The sequence below is a fragment of the Aspergillus ruber genome (assembly GCF_000600275.1).
Source record: "Aspergillus ruber CBS 135680 unplaced genomic scaffold scaffold00008, whole genome shotgun sequence".
Classification (NCBI taxonomy): domain Eukaryota; kingdom Fungi; phylum Ascomycota; class Eurotiomycetes; order Eurotiales; family Aspergillaceae; genus Aspergillus; species Aspergillus ruber.
In genome coordinates, this window is record NW_024467304.1 from 465,975 (window position 1) to 484,280 (window position 18,306).

An 18,306-nucleotide genomic window follows, 5' to 3' on the forward strand; every position below is an offset into this window, starting at 1 on the left:
CGAGGTGATACGTAACTGAGGGGAAGAATTCATCCCAGCTCAGCCGAGCCAGAAAGCGACAACGGCCACACCAGGCTGAACCACTGTGATTGGGCCATGTTTTCCCGCGGACAGGAAACTGTCAGAGCTTCTGCAGGTCATGTCAGTTAATTAACATCATTAGAGCAAAGCAAAGAGGAGAAAGTGTGCACTAGAGAAGTAGTAAACAAAGAGCTCAAGGTGGATGACGGCGATGACGTTAAGCCCTAGCGGTCTCTCACCCACCGAAAAATCAAAAATAAATTCCATAGGGAAAAACCCCGCTAAAACCACCACCGCCGAACGTGCCTCGACTCTTCCTCTCTCTTACTTCCTCTTTGGAACCCTGATTTACTTATTATCTACTTATTTGATATTTAACGGTCACTCGCATCGACGCGAGGATCTCCTTTCTACTTCACAATGGCTGAGAACACCCAGGCCACTCAGGCCCCCGAGGTTGGTAAGTGAAGTCACTGCTTATTGGCAGCTCTGGACCTTCAATCGTCTTCAATCGTCTTCAATCGGTGGAATCATGAAAAATTGGCAAAAAATGAAATAAGAAAAGAGCAAGGGAAAGACCTACAATACAAGCATTTTCATCTGTCACAAGAGCTCTTGCTCTGATGATATTACCCATTCGTCCGTTGGAACAAGCTAGCTAACCAGTCGCGTGGATCGATGCGCGCTCTACAGACTACTCCCTCAACAACCCCGATACCTTGACCAAGTACAAGACCGCTGCTGCTATCTCTCAGAAAGTCCTCGAGGCCGTCGCAGGTTCGTCGTCTTGTTTCCGGAACACCCAATCGGAGATCAAAAAATGCCTAACCCGGTTGCTTAGGATGGTGTAAGGAGGGCGAGAAGATCGTGGAGCTCTGCCAGAAGGGTGACCAGCTGCTCGAGGAGGAGATCTCCAAGGTCTACAAGGGCAAGAAGATTAGCAAGGGTGCGTTTCCCAATTGTCAGGTCGTCGAGTCTGGCCACAGCTGTTAACCGGTCGTCCGTGGATATACAGGTATCGGTCACCCGACTACCGTTTCTCCTAGCTCCTACGTCACTCCCTACACCCCCTTGGTGTCCGAGAAGGAGGAAGCCGAGGTGACCCTCAAGGCAAACGAGGTCGTCAAGATCCAGCTCGGTGCTCAGATCGATGGTTTCGGTACCATTGTTTGCGACATGATCATCGTTGGTGCTGGCGACGTCGTCACCGGCCGTGAGGCCGACCTGGTCCACGCTACCTACTACGCCAACGAACTGTTGCTGCGCCTTATGGTCCCCCCCGGTCTCCTCGCCAGCGGTACCGAAGAGGAGAAGAAGAAGGCTGCCGCCGAGAAGGCCCCTACGCAAGCCCACATCTCCAGCCTGCTCGAGAAGGTCGCCAAGGCCTACGAGTGCAACGTGGTTGAGAACACCACCAGCTGGATCTTCGACCGCAACGAGATCGAGGGTGAGAAGAAGATCATCCTCTCCCCCGCCAACGGCGTCCGTGGCGATGGCGTCCCTGCCGTCGGCGAAGTCTGGGGTGTCGAGGTCGGTCTTTCTCTGGGCTCCGGAAAGGTCAAGGACTTGCCCCTTCGCGCTACCCTGCATCGCCGTACTACCACCACCTACATCCTCAAGCGTCCCAGCTCCCGCCAGACCCTGTCGGAGGTTGTCAAGAAGTTCGGTCAATTCCCCTTCAGTTTGCGCCAGCTCGAGGACGAGAAGGCCGCCAAGGTTGGTGTGGTCGAGTGTGTCCGCAATGGTGTGTTGAGACAGTACGAGCCTGCCGGTGACTCCGAAAACGCTCCGGTCTCCCGTCTGTTGACCACTCTTGGTATGATTGCCCTATTTAAGCATCCCGTTTGGGTACGACTTGGAACTAACACATTGCAGCCATCACCAAGAACGGTATCACCCGCCTGGCCGCACCCAACGCTCCCGACCTCTCCAAGTACCAGACCGACAAGAAGATCGAGGATGAGGAGATTCTCAAGATCCTGGAGCGCCCCTTGGCCCGCTCTACCGGCAACAAGACTAACAAGAACAAGAAGAAGAAGGCCGCCAAGAAGACCGACGGTGCCCAGGAAGAGTAAATTTCTTCCCACTGGGAATAATTTGCCTTCCACATACCCACTCGCCCACATATACATGCACACGTCTGCCATTTAAACCCATGTGACAAAGACGACGGCCGTTTATTTTTGACTCCTTTTTTATCACCAAAATGGGAAGAGAAAGGAAGGAAGGCAACAACGGCAGACCTTGTCAATGCTCCGGTACCATAAAAGCGGTTTGCGAGGAATGACCTGAAGCAGTTGCTACCGGGCATTCAGGAAATCGAGTAGATATTGATCGGTACAAGGGAGCAATGTGAGGTTTATTACTTTTCTTTTTTATTTATTTGTGTTATTTCCTTGTGTCATGGAGCATTTGTTGGAACTTTATGTGCCGTAATTAGTCACAGGCAAAACAGTGCTACGAGCCAAAAACTCATCAAAAAAAGATCATTTTGCAATTCTTTGCTATGCCTCAACGGTATAAACGATGTCACTGTATAGTAGAAAGCTAATGGAGTAGTGCATAGGACCTCAATGATCTCTGGTTCAATTGAAGCCGGCCCTTCAAAGGCCTCCAGACATGGCCTCAAATCTTGATGAAGTACAGCAATCTGGATGTTGAGAGATGTTCGTTATGCATGATTCCTGAGCTATCATGACGTCCTCAATCTTCCACACCAGCCAGCACGCCCCAGCGACAGAACTGCCGCCGCAACCAGCCAGATCATTCACAAATGTACAATACAGAAGAGAGAATAGGCGATCAACACAGGAAATACTATTGGTGCCTCTGCATGGATTCTTGGTTTTCTGTTATTGTTCTGTCCAGACAGGTCGATGAGTTGCTGATGCATCATCATCGAGACAGTTCAATGTGAAGTTGTCTTCTGTTTTAACTCCTGAGAAGTCTCTATTCGACCTGGATATACAATTCATCTCCATTCCGCAGTGACTAGGGACATGAGTCGTATCCTTCATTGCCCGGTCTCACAATAGCCGCATCGGCCATGGCCATGGATGCCATGTCACCTGACAGCTGTAGCGATCATATATGTGTATAAGCCTGAGAAGAAATTCTCACAGCGTTGTCTATCTTTTTCTGTTCTCGTCCTCAACCATTTCCGTTTTGTCCCGCTGTGGTGGTTTGTATTCACCTCCGCTGGGCGTGGTGGCTGAAGTGCATCTTCCACTTCCCCGTGTATTCCTTCCCATCTTTTTTCCCTCCCACTCTCTTCGCACCTCCAGCACTCCTCAACGAAGCCATTCCCAGAGTTTCTATTTTCGCTTCTCACTGTCATTTGGAGTTGCTGTCTTTCGCATAGACGCTTCTTCGTTTTCGTATTCGGACTTATCTCGCGTATATTCGCGATTTTCGTCTTCTCCCTTTGCGCCTTCTGCATTTCCACACTGCCTGCAACATTTTGCACTCTTCATTTATTCCCTTGTAACTCATCACTCCGAAAAGGTGACTCTCACTCTCTTCAAGTGAAAGTTTCATCCCTCCTTTTCTTCTCTTGAATATTCATCTTGGGCCTGGCTGGACAGGGCACCACGCACACTGGTATTCACAAGACCACAGTGACTGACTGAAGAGGGAAAAGAAAGAAGAAAAAAGAACTAGAGTAATCTCTACTCTCTGGCAGAGAATATTCGCCTTTTTGAATTCTACATTTCCATTTCCTGCTTCGATTTCTGTCTCTTCCTTCCTCATCTCACCATCAACACCCCTTGAAAACCATCACATCTCTTCTTGCTTCAGTTCAGTTGTGCTACCTCCATCACATCACAGGAAACTGGACTCGAGTGTCCTATTTCTCTGCACATTTCCTGTTCTATCCAGATCCCACGCATCCTACCGGAATCCTGCTCAACACGCCACGAGAAGCGCATCTCGAGCGAGAAAAGCTGCAAGTTAGTCTTACTCACAGCTGCAACCCATTGCAGACTTAAATCGAATACACCTTAGTTATCTTCCTGGTAAGTAATGCATTCGGCATCTGTGGTACGATGATAGCCACCTGTCCCGAGTCCACGTTGGTTATCCCCTTCTTTTCCTTGAACCTTCCTGGGGCAGCTGGCACATTATACAGACCGTTCTTTTCACTATCGCGTATATTGCTTTTTGATGCATCTACTTGCTTGCCTACTATGTATTGGTCCTGCCATTCTCATTCCTGGCATTCCGTCTTACAACATCAAGATCAACCCTTCTTACTGACATACGCAGCTCAACTTCATTGATTCACATTTGAATCACTACAGAAACCGTCACACGACTTCTAACAGTCATCCTTTGCCTCACCGGAACCTATATTCCCTTTGATTCCGTGAGGCTGTTCTCCTTGCCGGAACCCTCCAGTAAGCTGTGTCAGGAAGACCATCAGGTGAGTGTTGCCTCTATTGAATAACGAAATATCGCATTCTGTATGATCGAAAGAAAGAATATACAGGAAGAATCCCAGTCTAACTATTGAATTCTGCGGTGCAGATTTGGCGGTTGTTGTCATTTGCCCCCTGGGAAGTGTGACTTGGGCTCCTCGAAAACCTCCCGTCGCCGAAACTCCGCAAGCTTCTCTTTTTCCAAACCCGCATCACAACGCGCGGGCTGGCCACCATTCCACCCTGCAACGACGAGCACGCTCGCTGTTTGCGCGTGGTTTCTTCTTTCTAGTAAGTATTCCTGCCACTTTTCGGGCTTATAGTAATTGTGTATTCGGCGCTGTGCTAATCTGGTGTCTCTTAGGTGCCGCTCTAATTCGAGCCCTTTTTCTGGCAGCGATGGCTCGGAAACTCCGTTCCTCGTCACGTCCATCGACGCCCGTCGAGTCGCCTGCGCCGACTACTGCTCGTCCTTCCTCGGCAGCAGAATCATCAAGACCTCGAAAGTTAAGACGGACAGGCCATAACACACGAGTAGCATCCGACCCGCCGCAGGGCTCGCAGTCGCATCCCGAACAATTCACAGCCGAGATTGAGAGTAACTCTAGCGCGCCACAAACAGGATGGACTGAACCGCCCGTGAGACCTGCGGTCCCAAGCTATATGGACTCGCCGTGGTCCGCCATGTCCAGCGATACGAATCCCGTATTGTCAACCATGCGACCCCTAGGGTCAATGCCAACAGCCGCGGATTTGCGGAAAGTGGGCTTAGAACCGTCCAAGCCGGTTACCCCTAGATTACCACTCAAAGAAGCGTCACAAATAATGCAAAATGGCATTCACAAGGAGGAGCAGAACGCTGGGCAGAATGCTCAGCAAATTGGCGATGCAGGCGACAAAAAATCAAAATCCCCCGATGTCCCTGTCGAGGAACCGATCCCGGTTCCCGCGCCCGCTCAGCCAAAAGAAAAAGCTCAAAAGAAAGATCATCTCGCCATTTTTTCAGCACTTCCAGTTCCGTCTTCCGATGAGTTTGACGTTGACCGAATCAAGGACGCGGTTAAGGATGCTGTCCGCCAAGGTGTCCAGACGGGCAACAAGGCAGTCATTCGCACCCTTTTAAATGTATGGGAAAACACCTCTAATGATTCATCCATGTTATCCATCCTGGATGGCATATGTCGAGACAATCCTACCCGCCGCGAAACATCCGCGTTCAAAACGGTTATACGCGCCGCATGGGACGAATCTCAACACGGGGAGGACACCGATGGCTCTGATGCCCAACCCCCTGCCATGACTCGGACGCGATCTGCCAGTAGTGTATCTTCGCTATCATCCGCAAAGTCACTTGATGCTGAGACGTTTGCGCCAGTAATGACATCTGCGACAAGCAACACCCGTTCTCGCACAAAAGGCAAGCAAACCAAGATCACAGCGCTCAAACCCAAGCCAAAGAACCCGATTCCCCCGGTTCGCCGCTCAGCGTTTCCAAGCAACGCAGAAGCGTCTACTCAACGAAAGCGCGCCATGGAAGTCAATCCCGATTTCTCAGAAGAAGCCGTTAACGAAAAGCGGGACCGTTTGCAGCCGAAACTTCCGGAGCTTGATATTCCAGAAAGCAAAGTCCGCAGCTCGCTGTCTCTATCCAACTTTGCGTCGCCTGGATTGTCTCGGGGCTATGGTATGAATGACAGGGGGCAATCAGATTCTCGCGAGACTAGCGAGGCCCCCGATAACCAACGCATAGCTACTTCGTATGTTTCCACCTCCCCCCTCCCCTTTTTCTTTTTTTTATTTCCTCGGCCTTTTGAAGAAAAATATATCTAACCTGTTCCAGCGACGATGAATACTCGGAGAACAACGACTTTTGCCATAACTGCAATCGAAGTGGGCAGTTGCTATGCTGTGACGGTTGTGTGAAATCGTTCCATTTCTCCTGTCTTGAACCACCCCTGGATCCTGCAAATCCGCCCGAAGGCGAATGGTACTGCCCGAAATGCTCAATTGCGAGGCCGATGCGTGCACTCCTTGGTACTTTGGATTATAGTGTCGAACAACAAGATTTCAAGCTGCCCTTTGAGATTAAGGACTACTTTGCTGGTGTCACATCGAATGAAAAGCAAGGTGGACGATATGAACCAGCTGGGCCACCATTCCCTCGAATTGCTCCTCGTAATGTTCGGGGAAGCAGACTCGCAAACTACAGTGATCCGAACCTCCGAAGGCTCTACGAAAGACTTCCCAACTCATCAAGGGAAACCCCTATCTTCTGTATGGTTTGTGGAAAAACAAGTCTTCATGACAGGCCTATTATTCAGTGTGATTACTGTCCCTGCTCGTTTCACTTGGACTGCACCGACCCGATCACATCGAACCCGCCTGTCCAAACATCGGCAGGAAGGGAACATCCTGAACAGGGCCATAGGTATTGGATGTGTCCCAACCATGTCTACCATGACCTGGCCTACTTGGTTTACGACGAAGAGGGCTACGAACATCGCCGGCGCATTCGCAGCATTAAGCGCCCTCGACTGGTCGATATCGAAATCCTTCCAGATGAAGAGGACGAGGAAGCGCACATGAGGGAGCTCACACACCAAGGGGAGAAGTATCGCGTTTCGGAGAACGGCGTTAAGCTAAGCTTCATTGAGAAGGTAAAACGGTATGTTGCCTTGTTTATCCCTTCTTTCTCATCGTGTAAATCGCTAATATATCCAGTGACCGGTTTGAAGCGGAAGCCAAAAAGGCTGCCGCCGAGAGATACTTTGCTTACGCGAAGGAGCGGCTCGACAATCTGACCGCCAACGCTCGCTCCTATTACAAGACCCAACGCCAGCCGCGGCCTCCCGCGCCCGTGGAGGACACCGTGGCTCCTCGAACCACCGATGACCGAGATGCCGCCATGAGCTTGCTTGCCCTTACTCATGGAAATGCCGGGTCGGTCGAATCGGTCCAAACAGAACTTGACTCGCTGCAGTCTTTACAAAAATCGATCGAAGATCGACTTAAATTCCTGCGGGATTTCCGCCAGGAGCTGTGAAGCTTTCCCGTTTCTTTCTCTTTCTTTGAGTATGCCTTGATTACATTATCCTGTAATTTGTCCTTTGTTCGTTTTCTCCTTTGATGTTTCGAGGTGCATCGTTACGGAGCCATGGAGTTTGGTGTTCTCCCTGATTTTGGTGATCTTCCCTTTGGACCTTCGGAGCGTCCTATAGAATTCCAACTCTTTCCTGTTCTTTTTCTGTATTTCTGCTTTCTCTGGCGTTATGGAGACTTGCCCCATTTCAGCGGTCTTTCGCATGCCTGTTTCCGTTTCATTTGGCCGTGCTACTCGGGCTGGACCGATTGGGTTGGTCTCTGAATAGGTTGCCTTATTGTATTGCGCTTGCATTCGGTGGGGGTGGAAGTGGAAAGATTGAGATTTTACGACAAATCGTTATTCTTCTCTTGCCACAATTACGCTACTCTTGTCTTTTCAATTCGTGGCCTTCTACAACTTCGTTCTATTGACGGAATAAACTGGAAGAGGTGGTATCGTTGTTACTATTGTTTTTATAATCTTTCTACGCAGATACAAAGGCTTGTCTTGTCAATTCGATGTTTTCTCTTGATTGGCTTTCGAGTATGTATTGCAACCCAGAATCCTAGCAAATCTTGTGATATACAGAGGCAAGATAAAGCAAAATAGATTAATCAAAAGACAGATGAAAGAACAGTCAAGCAAAAATCAAGAAATCATTTCTACCACAACCAATAAATCATAACAGACATTCCCAAGAACATTGAAATGACACCAACGACCTAAATCTCTAGAGGAACTTCTTAGGCGCGTTCGCGCGACGACGTTTGTAAATAACGTAAGAAACAGCAAGGAACACCTGGAACGAAATAATAAGGACAATAAAGAAACCCATACGAGGCGTCGAAGCGGTGATAACTGCTTTCGTTAGAATAAACACCATTATCTAGATGGAGAGAAAAGCTTACCATCAAGGAAATGCGTCTGCAAATTCTCACTCAGACTCAAATGCGACGACTTAAGCGTCTCCTGCAACTGCGCGAAGCGGTCCCGGTAATCTTTACCCTCGAGATCGCGCTGGATAGTCTGCATATTCGTCTCCAGACGCTGCATTCTAGCATCGAGGCCTGCGATGACTTGGTCGAGTTTGCGGAGGATGTCTGCGTTGCGGGAGTCGCTCTTGGAGTCTTGGTTGCCGATGTCGCGGATGATGTTGTTGGTTGCGTGGTTGATTTGCTGGAGGCGGTTGCCTAGGTCTGTAAATTGTTGGTTGATTGAGGACTGGTCCTGGGTATTGGGGGCGTTGGTGGTGTCGCGTTGCTGGACGACGATGGGTTGTTGCTGCTGCTGGTGGGGTGGGGGTGGTGGGGGGTTGGTGCCGGATTGAATGGTTTGTACGACGAATTTGAAGATTTCGAAGGAGTCGGGGTTTTCGGGCGTTGCGGCTGACATGCCGAAGTTGTTTCCGACGGGGAGAGAGACCTGTATACTGTTAGAGATGGGAGACATTACTGCAATGGGGTAATTAGGTGGTCATGCCTTGTCCGTTGAAAAGCAGAGCTTATCGTCCACGGTCACTTCGAAGATAGAGTTCGTGTGCTTGAGACGCACGACAGAGGGACGGCCCAGGTTACGGTATGGGTAGTCGCAGTGGCCAAAAGCCAGGCTATCTACACTCCGGTGACGGTTGTAATCTGTTGTGCCGTCGTTGAGAAATCCGCGGATGCTGCCTCCCTAAACAGAGTCAACCTCTTATTAGGGTATATTTGGGATGCAAAGGGACATACCCTTCCTCCATGCGTGTCAACAACCAGTGCAAAACCGTCGAACTGGCCAACGGTGTAGATGCTGGAGGTGCCAACTTTGGACTGTCCATCTTTGGTGTACCATAGTTGGAGATTTCCGCCTCCTCTCTCTGGGCCAGTAGCTCTGAACTGGAATTCTGCAGTCCATTCAGGCTGCGCGATACTATTATTGTTTAGTAAATACTGACACCTTGAATATGAAGACAACTTACGGGCTCTGTGTCCAGGCGGATCCTCTCACAATACCTGGGTAAGGAGGAGTCAAGATGATCTTGTCAGACATCTATCATGGTGTTAGCAACCCAACTGCCAGCCTAAGATCAATTAGAAAACGCACAATCTGAGGCACATGGCCGTCCCCTCCAACTTGCCAACCGGGGATTGAATCTTTGTAGGGCGAGATTCTATATGAAATTAGATAAGGATCTTCATGCATGTATGATCGGGGTGGAATTGGCCTACCTTGGATTCTGTCCAAAACTGGAGCTCTCAATAACCGATTGAGCCGCCACAGCAGCCACAAGGGTCGAGAATGACAATGCTTGGAGCTTCATGATGCCGTTTCAATAGATATCCAAATTCAGGAGACACGTTGCAAGTAGCCTAATAGCTATACTCCTCCTATCCAAGATAAAAGAGTTTATTACTCTTTACGATCAGGAGCTTTGCGATCCAGCCACACAGATACCAGCTGCTTTGTCGTCCACCCAATCACCAGGGTGATCACACAGTAGCGGATCTCTCGCGCAACGGAGACAGCAGCCGGGGAGATGTCAACAAAGTGGTGGACTTGGAGGTTGTCAGCGAGAGCAACAGAGTGCCGGACTGCGACGTCAGACATGAAGTATTTGCGCTGGCTTGACGATTGTAACGTTGAGCGATTGAGTTTAGCCTCTTTCTCTCGAGTCCTCGAACGGCCACCTGTTTATAGCTTGTCACGTGATATCCTCCGCAGATCGACCCGCCGATTTTCTTCGACAAAGTTATGGAGGTCCAGCTGTGTTAATCATTGGTCGCAATTTTCACCCTCACTTTATTTCCTCGACTCGGGCTGAATGCTCGACGCGGCTTGATGTGCATCAGCTTCAATGGCTGAGCTGTATCCTTCCCTGGCGCAATGCGCCATCGTCGCGACGGCGTTCAAGATCCTCCTCTTCCCCGCTTAGTATGTTGTCCGTCTCATGATGTGAATGGTAGCTTGCTAACAGCGCTCTTCTCCCATACAGCAAATCTACCGATTTTGAAGTACATCGCAATTGGCTCGCCATTACACATTCGCTGCCGGTTAAGGAGTGGTATTATGAGGTATGACAAGTCGGGATATTCATAAACATCAGGGATGCTAAGTCGGGCGATACCAGAAAACATCGGAATGGACATTGGACTACCCTCCCTTCTTCGCGGCCTTCGAGTGGCTGCTTTCACAGGCAGCGCGTTATGCAGATCCGGCCATGTTGGTTGTGAGCAACGTCAACTATGACTCTTGGGAGACGGTTTATTTTCAAAGGGCGACGGTTATTCTCACGGAGCTTGTCCTGGTTTATGCCCTGAGAAGGTACGTGCAGCTTTACTGATTGCTTGTCGGAATTCCGGGACTGATTGGTTGTGTCTCAATCTAGATTCATCAAGTCCGTTCCTCAACCGAACACGCACCTTGCCCACATCGCTAGCCTTTCGATCCTGTTGTCCCCCGGGCTCCTGATCATCGACCACATCCATTTCCAATACAATGGATTCTTGTATGGACTCCTGATACTGTCGATCGTTCAGGCCCGCAAACAGTCCACCCTTCTCTATAGTGGCATCACATTCGCGATCTTACTATGTCTGAAACACATCCATCTCTATCTTGCGTTGGCATGGTTTGTGTACCTGCTGCGGGCCTACTGTCTTGATCCCAAATCGGTTCTCCGACCCCGATTTGGGAATACTTTCAAACTTGGGGTGGGTGTGTTGGGCGTGTTTGGTTTGGCCTTCGGGCCATTTGCCCACTGGAATCAGTTACTCCAGCTGAAGGACAGGCTTTTCCCGTTCTCCAGGGGCCTATGCCATGCTTATTGGGCACCTAATATCTGGGCTATGTACTCGTTCACGGATCGTCTTCTGATTCAACGTTTGTATCACCTTGCTTTCTTTGAGTACGGATGTGGCTAACTCGACTAGTCGCACCACGCTTGGGCCTTCCGGTTAACGAGGCTGCGCTTACCAGTGCCACACGCGGATTGGTTGGCGACACTTCGTTTGCCATCCTTCCAGAGGTTACCAAGGAGCACACATTTGCGTTGACTTTTATCTTCCAGGTGGTAAGCGCTGCCTAACTATCCTATTGGGTTATTCCTGTAATGCATGCTGATCATTTGCAGCTTCCGTTAATCAAGCTATGGTTCAATCCCACCTGGGATACTTTTGTGGGCGCTGTCACTCTCTGCGGATATGCCTCGTTCCTGTTTGGGTGGCACGTCCACGAGAAGGCCGTCCTCTTGATCATCATCCCATTCAGCTTGATTGCTCTCAGAGACCGACGATACTTTAGTGCTTTCCGTCCCCTTGCGGTCGCAGGACATGTGTCGCTTTTTCCATTGCTCTTTACGACTGCAGAATTCCCCATCAAAACCGTCTACACGATTTTCTGGCTGATGCTGTTCCTGTTCGTCTTTGACCGGGTTGCGCCCGTCGCGGAGCAACAGCGAATCTTTATCTTCGACCGCTTATCCCTGCTGTATTTGACGGTGGCCATCCCACTGATCATGTACTGCTCGTTGCTGCATCAGCTGATCTTTGGACTGGGACGGCACGAATTTCTGCCGCTCATGTTCATGAGCAGTTACTCGGCGATGGGTGTGGTCGGTAGCTGGGTTGGATTTATGGTGGTTTATTTCGCAGCATGATCTCAAGATCTTTAAAAATATATAATATTATATCTTTCCAATTGTTTAGGCAATGATGTAATGTATCACGACGATGTTTGACGCGTTTGTCTGGCGGCCCACGTGCCTCGGAGCCTGGACCCACCCGATCCGTGGAAGTCTATTAGCCGCCAGACCCAAACAGGCTAGACTCGCATTTTCCATGGTTCAACAGCTACGAGGTATTGCGAGCGTAGTTGTTTTGTTTATACAAGATACTTATTTAATTACTATTTTCATTGCTATTGTACTATTTTATTTAGGTGTTGGTTTTGCCAGACGCTCAATGGTCGACTATATTTAGGGCTGTCAGGTGAGGCGGTGTTGCGTCAAAAGACGAGCAATAGCATCACTTTAAGTACTGTATGCGTGACTTTGTACTAGATAGATCAATGGGTAAGATGTAAAGCTAAGAAGATACAATTATAGGCAGGGAGGGTACATCTTACAGTAATGTTCGTACTTGGGGTTTTTCGCGACTTGCGGAATACTCGAGATTCCTCTAATTGCAAACTGTCGGACACGGGGTATTGAATCGGTACCTACTTACGGCGCTACTCGTGATTATCTGCTATATAAATGAATCTAACCGATGCTATTTCACTAGTGCCACTACGGTAATGTTCTAGAATAGATAGTCTATAATTAGTCGATTGGCGCTAACGCTCTTGTGCCCTAATAGGACTTTTCATACATGGCGCATGTATACATATAGTCGCCTGTGATTTTATTTCGCGAATACGAGCAGTGACAATCGAGTAAATACCTTTGAGTAAAGTATAAAAAAGGAAAGGATAATTGGGAGAGACCGGAGATTATATAGTGAATAAGCACGGTAGTTATAAGTGGAGGTATAAGCCCAATCATAAGCGACTCTGGATGCGGATGACTGGAGTGTAGTGGAAAGATGCCGTCGACCACAATCAATTTGTGTCGTGATGAATACTCCTAGATGGGCAATAGGTGAGTTCCGTGTGAGTACATTGCGAGACAATTGACAGAGCTCCTGGCGGATTAGATGGACATAGAATTCACTCCCATGCAATGATAGTTTATACTATGATAGTCCCATGCAGCGATGCAAGTGATTGGCATACCTAAGTCTGCTGAGAGGAATGATATCCAGAGTATCATGAAGGTGCTTTTATCAATGTGATTCGATACAATGACCATACCTAACTAGATCGGGAATGAATACGCGATCGAAGGGTAATAAACCCCAAGACTCAATTCAGTCTTCTAGTTTCCAAATTTGATCAAGTGAGGCTCCTGAGCATATAAGATGATTTGTTTCTGTACGTGGTTGTTGGGCGTTAAAACCGCGGCGACTCCTGCAGAAGCGTGTTAGCTGTCAGATCCGTCATCTCACAGGATGAATTTACCGGATAGGAAGAAACAAGCCAGGATGATGAAGATAAATGAAACATAAATAGAGTCTACATCTCTCGACGAGCATAACGAGTACAAATACAAGATGTAGTCGCGTGCAAAACGCCGCCGTACGGGAAAAGCGAAAAAGGGCAAAGCGCAGAGTCCCAAAAGGGCAGAAAAAAATACTGCCCGTTTTGTCCGCCCGGGAGGTCTTGTCCTCCTCGTCTCGGCCAATCAAGACGCATGATAAACCGGCCGGCCCTCCCACTTGCCGCAATGATCCTCATCGGGGGTTGTTCTGTCGCTTTTCTCTCTCTTCTCCCTTTGGGGGGCGACCGCTTCTCTTCTTCTCTTTTCCCTCGCTCTCCTTACAGCACGTCAACTCACCACCATCTCTACCACCACCTTCTTCAATCATATAATCGTTCTTTCTACTAAACTTTATATCTACTAACCCGTTTGGTCTTTTTGACGCCGCTCTCGTGAGCTCAATCTAATCTGCAAGCTATTATCACGACGGGGTACCCACGCACACATTCACGCCTGCACACACACTCCGTTTTTCTCATAGCTTCGCGCATTGGTTTTAAAGCGCGATTGGACGCGTTTAATCGGTAAGTATATCCATCATCAACCTGCTTTTTTCCCAATTCGTTGCGTGGCTGCGCGAGTTTCCCTCGGACTGCTCCTACACACGACTTCCGCTGCGCGGTGGGCCGTGAGGCTATGGACAATGCACCGGCTCCGGCACCAATGCGTTTTCCACTCTCCCCCTGTTCTCGAATTTCTGGTCTCCGATCTATCTATATTCTTGTCTTTTCCCTTTCCTACCTACCTCGTCACTCTACGAACTATATGCGTCGGTTTTTTTTGTACTAACCGCTCGCATGATTTCCCAAGACCAATCCATGCTCAACACACTTGATACCAATAATCTATGATCGAATCGCGCGTACCACACTGCTCATAAGAAGATCATGGTATGCATTGAGACCTCCATGGGGTCATGAAATGTTTTGGCAGTTTAAACCGGTGCAACGGGGACAGACCATGAAGGAAATAAGAGATTCTGAGCAAGAGGCTTATGCTATTTCTTTCCAACTAGGTGCTCTTCAAGCGAAAACCCGTCCAATACCTCCCGCGGCCAGTCATTGAGGATGACAGCTCCGAAGTACGTACAACTGGCGAAATCCGAGCCGTGTCGCCCACGAAACGCAGACAGCTTACCTGCGATTGCTATAGGTCTGGGTAATTCCAGAAACCAACGAGGTCTTTACCGACTACGAACCGTATCTCCAGCGCATGGACTTTTACAAACAACGCCGGTTTATTTGTGAGATTACTGGTCATTCGGGGTTGACATTTTTTGAAGCGCTCAGAAGCGAAGTACGTGCCGGGAGTCCAGGTCTTTCCGTTTCGCCATTGCTCCATACTAAAAACAACTCGTCTCAGATGGATGAGTCGCGCGAGGTCAATAGTGCTTTCCCGGAAGCGCTGAAGGAACCTATTTTACGCCGGATACAGTTTTCGACGGTGTCTAGGGTGGATAACCTGGGTAGGTTCTATTGCATACTCTTCAGTGGTATCTTTTCAGCTGACCTTTTCTTTTTTTTTTTTTTTTTTCGAACAGTGGATGAGATTTATGAGGTTAGTAGCAGTGGCCATACAGATGGTGGATGCTCAACGTGACGCAGCGCTAAACACAAGGCCAGGAATTCAAACAGGATTTTTATCCCGGTGAACCCGTCTTAATCCTACTTACGGACAACACACGACTTCATGGTATTATCAGAGACAAGGCCAACTTTGCGGAACAGCTGAACCCCGACGGAACCGTGAAAACTCCCGCTTATGCCCGGTATCTAGTCAAGGTCTCCGACAGTGGTAATGAAGAGGCGCTGCTAGACCAAGAGCACATTACACGTGATCGGAAGACGTTTACCAAACAGATGCTACGTGCTTTTATCAAGAACAACGTTACGAGGGAATCTTGGAGTGGTGCCCCCTGGTTGGTCAAACAATCCATTGCGGATGACTACAGAATCCCAACGGAGGTGCCGAAGCATTTGCAATATGGCGCCAAGGTTGCTGAAAAGAAGGCCATGAAGAAAGCAGACCAGGACGGATTCTTTGGCTTCTTCGCATCGCAGCAACTACCGGAACTGAAACCCGCAGTCAAAGGACCAAAGGCCAAACCCTCCCCACAAGAACTGGCTCGATCGAGAGAGGCGCAATTCCTCGAATATCAACGTTCGCTTAATGGAAACCCAACCTTTGTCGTCAACAATGGCGGTGGCAATGGTGTTACTTCTACCGTCGACACGCCAATCATTAACACCAATGCTCCAACCACACCTACTCCTGCTGCTTCTACACCAACTCGGCCTCCAAAGTCCCAAGAATCTGACAAAAAGGCCCAAAATTCCGTCCCTGTTATTAAGAATGAAACCCCTAAGCAACCTTCTCCGCCACCGATCAAATATCCAATCGAAGACCTAGACATTGCGCCTGTCCGTGAAAACAAGAAACAGCGCCCAGCATTCGATTTCCTGGCCGCTAACGAGACCGATGATGTGGATGACGAAGACCTTTTGCACGATGGTTTCCGGTCAGATTCAGTGGGCTTATTACTAGAGACCTGGAACACTCTTAACGTGTATTGCGAAGTGTTTCAGCTGGACTCGTTTACATTCGATGATTTCCTCCAGGCCATGCGGTTTTCTTCAGAGGATGTGGATTGTCAACTCTTTGTGGAGATGCATTGCGCTGTTCTAAAGAAGTTGGTCAACTCCGAGAAGGACCAGAATGGAGCAGTCCAGATCTCCTTGCCGGATCTGCCCGCGGAGGAGTCCGACGAGTCCGACGAGGAAGAAAACGAAGAGGAAGAGAGCCCTGAGCCGGAGCCGGCTGTGACGCGTATGACTACACGAAGCAGCTTGGCCAAGGCAGAGGCAGGTAATTTGAGGGAGCAAGTAGACCGCAGCTGTTCCAGTTCCGAAGAAGCCCAAATTCACCGTGCAGCCGAAATGCTGAAGGACTATGGTTGGATCGATCGACTACGCAAGCGGGATTTTCGTAACGGTGGATGGGAGATGGTGATGATCGGTCTCTTACACCAGTTGTCATCCCGTCCTCGGATGGAAAAAGTTTGTAACGATATCCTCAAACACCTGGCTCCACTTGATGCAGAGCCAACACAGGAAACCGCACAACGCCAATATGCAACCCTTGATATCAATCTTCGCGTGCGGGCTCTTGAGATCATTTGCATGCTCAGTCTGGAGACCAAAGCTATCAGGACCTATCTCGAAGAGTGCAGTAACCAGATGACAGAGTTCCGTAAGGAGAAGATTGAATATCAACGGGCCCGGAAAGCTGCGTAAGACATTCTTTGTTAAACTTCATATCCTTTTTACTGACACTTTTGATACCAGACTGGAAGAGCTCCGTCGGTTGCACCAGGAGCGTAAGACTCTCCAACCAGAACCGGAAAAGTCACCGTCGCCTGTACCGGAATTGGAAGAAGGTCAAGAAGACTCAAAAATGACAGGCATTGACGGGGACTCGGAGGCTCTGGAAACTGACGATGAAGATGCTGTCAAGAAAGGGCCATCTCTTCGTGGAGGCACCGACAGAGCCAATGAACGAAAACGCAGGCAGGAAGTGGAGCGCGAGAGGAAGGAACAACTGGCCAAACAGCCTAAGGGGTCCAAGCAATACCAAAAGGTGCTCAAGAAGATTGATGAGCTAAAGGTCACCATAGAAAAACTTGAAAAGAAGATTGAAGTGGTCGACAATGACCTAAGAGAAGCCGATTGCCCGCGCACCCGATGTCTCGGAAAGGATCGATTCTGCAACCGGTATTGGTGGTTTGAGCGGAACGCGATGCCTTATGGCGGTATGCCCGACAGTTCTACGGCCGAAGCTCAATACGCCAACGGTCGACTCTGGGTCCAAGGCCCTGACGAGATGGAGCGGGCTGGATTCATCGACGTGCCTGAGGACATCAAGAAACAATACCAGAAGGAATTCCAGATGACGCCCGCCGAGCGCAAGGTGGCCGAAGAAGGGGACACCAGCGTCTCGAATGCCTGCGAATGGGGTTACTACGATGATCCAGAATCCGTCGATAAATTGATCGACTGGCTGGACTCGCGCGGTAATCGGGAGCTGAAGCTACGGAAGGAGCTCATCACGCAACGCCATATCATCGTCAAGTACATGCAGCACCGTCACGAGTATCTGGGGCAAACTGCTGAACGTGCTGAATCGGAGGACACGGCTATCAAACGGGTATCAACACGGAAAAGGACTTACGTTGGCGACCGCAAGCACCGCTGCTTAGCCTGGCAGAACACGACTGCTCTGTCGGAAAATGGACACCTCCATGCTGATGTTGCTCGGCCGACCAAGCGAGCCAAACGAGCCACGGACGACCCCAAGGAGCTCAAGGCGACCAGTCGACAAGGCAAACCGCTAACGCGACAAGGCACACGGTATAACTTTTGAACATCTTGATTCTCTTTACTTTTGGGCTGTGTTATTTTCTTCTTGAATGCATAAGGCGTTGGGTTTGACCCTTTTTGAGACAGGGCTAACAGCAAAGTTGTGCGTAACCGTTTTGGGGCGGCCACAAAAGTGCTTTCACCCTTTTCCGCGCATGAGAGACGAGACCATGATACTTATTCTCTTCTTTTCTTTTCTTGTTTTTGTTTGGAGATTTATTTTGTCTAATGCAGTAGTCTGCATCTTAGTCTTGGGTC

General features: G+C 49.2%; 6 protein-coding genes across 6 annotated transcripts; 4 read left to right on the forward strand and 2 right to left on the reverse strand.

The window, feature by feature from the left end:
- Positions 1-402: 402 nt before the first annotated feature.
- EURHEDRAFT_440081 (curved DNA-binding protein (42 kDa protein)) lies at positions 403-2,054 on the forward strand (the record flags this gene model as incomplete). The annotated part of the gene is made up of 5 exons (XM_040783460.1): positions 403-481; positions 715-798; positions 863-967; positions 1,037-1,837; positions 1,897-2,054. Coding segments are annotated over 5 exons (1,227 nt in total), but the record flags the coding sequence as incomplete, so codon positions are not given.
- A 2,784-nt stretch (positions 2,055-4,838) lies between these two features.
- On the forward strand, positions 4,839-7,482 carry EURHEDRAFT_452852 (putative PHD finger domain protein; the record flags this gene model as incomplete). Its single annotated transcript, XM_040784069.1, has 3 exons — positions 4,839-6,196; positions 6,280-7,104; positions 7,161-7,482. The coding sequence occupies 3 exons, from the start codon at positions 4,839-4,841 to the stop codon at positions 7,480-7,482; spliced, it is 2,505 nt and encodes an 834-aa protein (XP_040640200.1).
- Positions 7,483-8,002: 520 nt separating this feature from the next.
- EURHEDRAFT_354169 (putative lectin family integral membrane protein) lies at positions 8,003-9,928 on the reverse strand. Its single transcript, XM_040778452.1, has 7 exons — positions 9,729-9,928; positions 9,604-9,670; positions 9,479-9,549; positions 9,249-9,429; positions 9,001-9,195; positions 8,430-8,943; positions 8,003-8,379 (listed from the first exon to the last, which is right to left on the reverse strand). The coding sequence occupies exons 1-7, from the start codon at positions 9,818-9,820 to the stop codon at positions 8,252-8,254; spliced, it is 1,248 nt and encodes a 415-aa protein (XP_040640201.1). The 5' UTR covers positions 9,821-9,928; the 3' UTR covers positions 8,003-8,251.
- A 123-nt stretch (positions 9,929-10,051) lies between these two features.
- EURHEDRAFT_476012 (dolichyl-P-Glc:Glc1Man(9)GlcNAc(2)-PP-dolichol alpha-1,3-glucosyltransferase ALG8) lies at positions 10,052-12,503 on the forward strand. Its single transcript, XM_040785415.1, has 6 exons — positions 10,052-10,431; positions 10,493-10,571; positions 10,628-10,821; positions 10,886-11,379; positions 11,430-11,569; positions 11,630-12,503. Exons 1-6 carry the CDS (start codon positions 10,355-10,357, stop codon positions 12,152-12,154), a joined length of 1,509 nt encoding a protein of 502 aa, XP_040640202.1. The 5' UTR covers positions 10,052-10,354; the 3' UTR covers positions 12,155-12,503.
- Positions 12,504-12,973: 470 nt separating this feature from the next.
- EURHEDRAFT_411023 (uncharacterized protein) lies at positions 12,974-13,666 on the reverse strand. The gene is made up of 2 exons (XM_040781504.1): positions 13,555-13,666; positions 12,974-13,503 (listed from the first exon to the last, which is right to left on the reverse strand). Exon 2 carries the CDS (start codon positions 13,343-13,345, stop codon positions 13,187-13,189), a length of 159 nt encoding a protein of 52 aa, XP_040640203.1. The 5' UTR covers positions 13,346-13,503; positions 13,555-13,666; the 3' UTR covers positions 12,974-13,186.
- Positions 13,667-14,108: 442 nt separating this feature from the next.
- On the forward strand, positions 14,109-18,264 carry EURHEDRAFT_354265 (DDT domain protein). The gene is made up of 7 exons (XM_040778453.1): positions 14,109-14,157; positions 14,444-14,523; positions 14,649-14,714; positions 14,786-15,098; positions 15,174-15,190; positions 15,256-16,922; positions 16,978-18,264. Exons 2-7 carry the CDS (start codon positions 14,521-14,523, stop codon positions 18,050-18,052), a joined length of 3,141 nt encoding a protein of 1,046 aa, XP_040640204.1. The 5' UTR covers positions 14,109-14,157; positions 14,444-14,520; the 3' UTR covers positions 18,053-18,264.
- Positions 18,265-18,306: the final 42 nt, after the last annotated feature.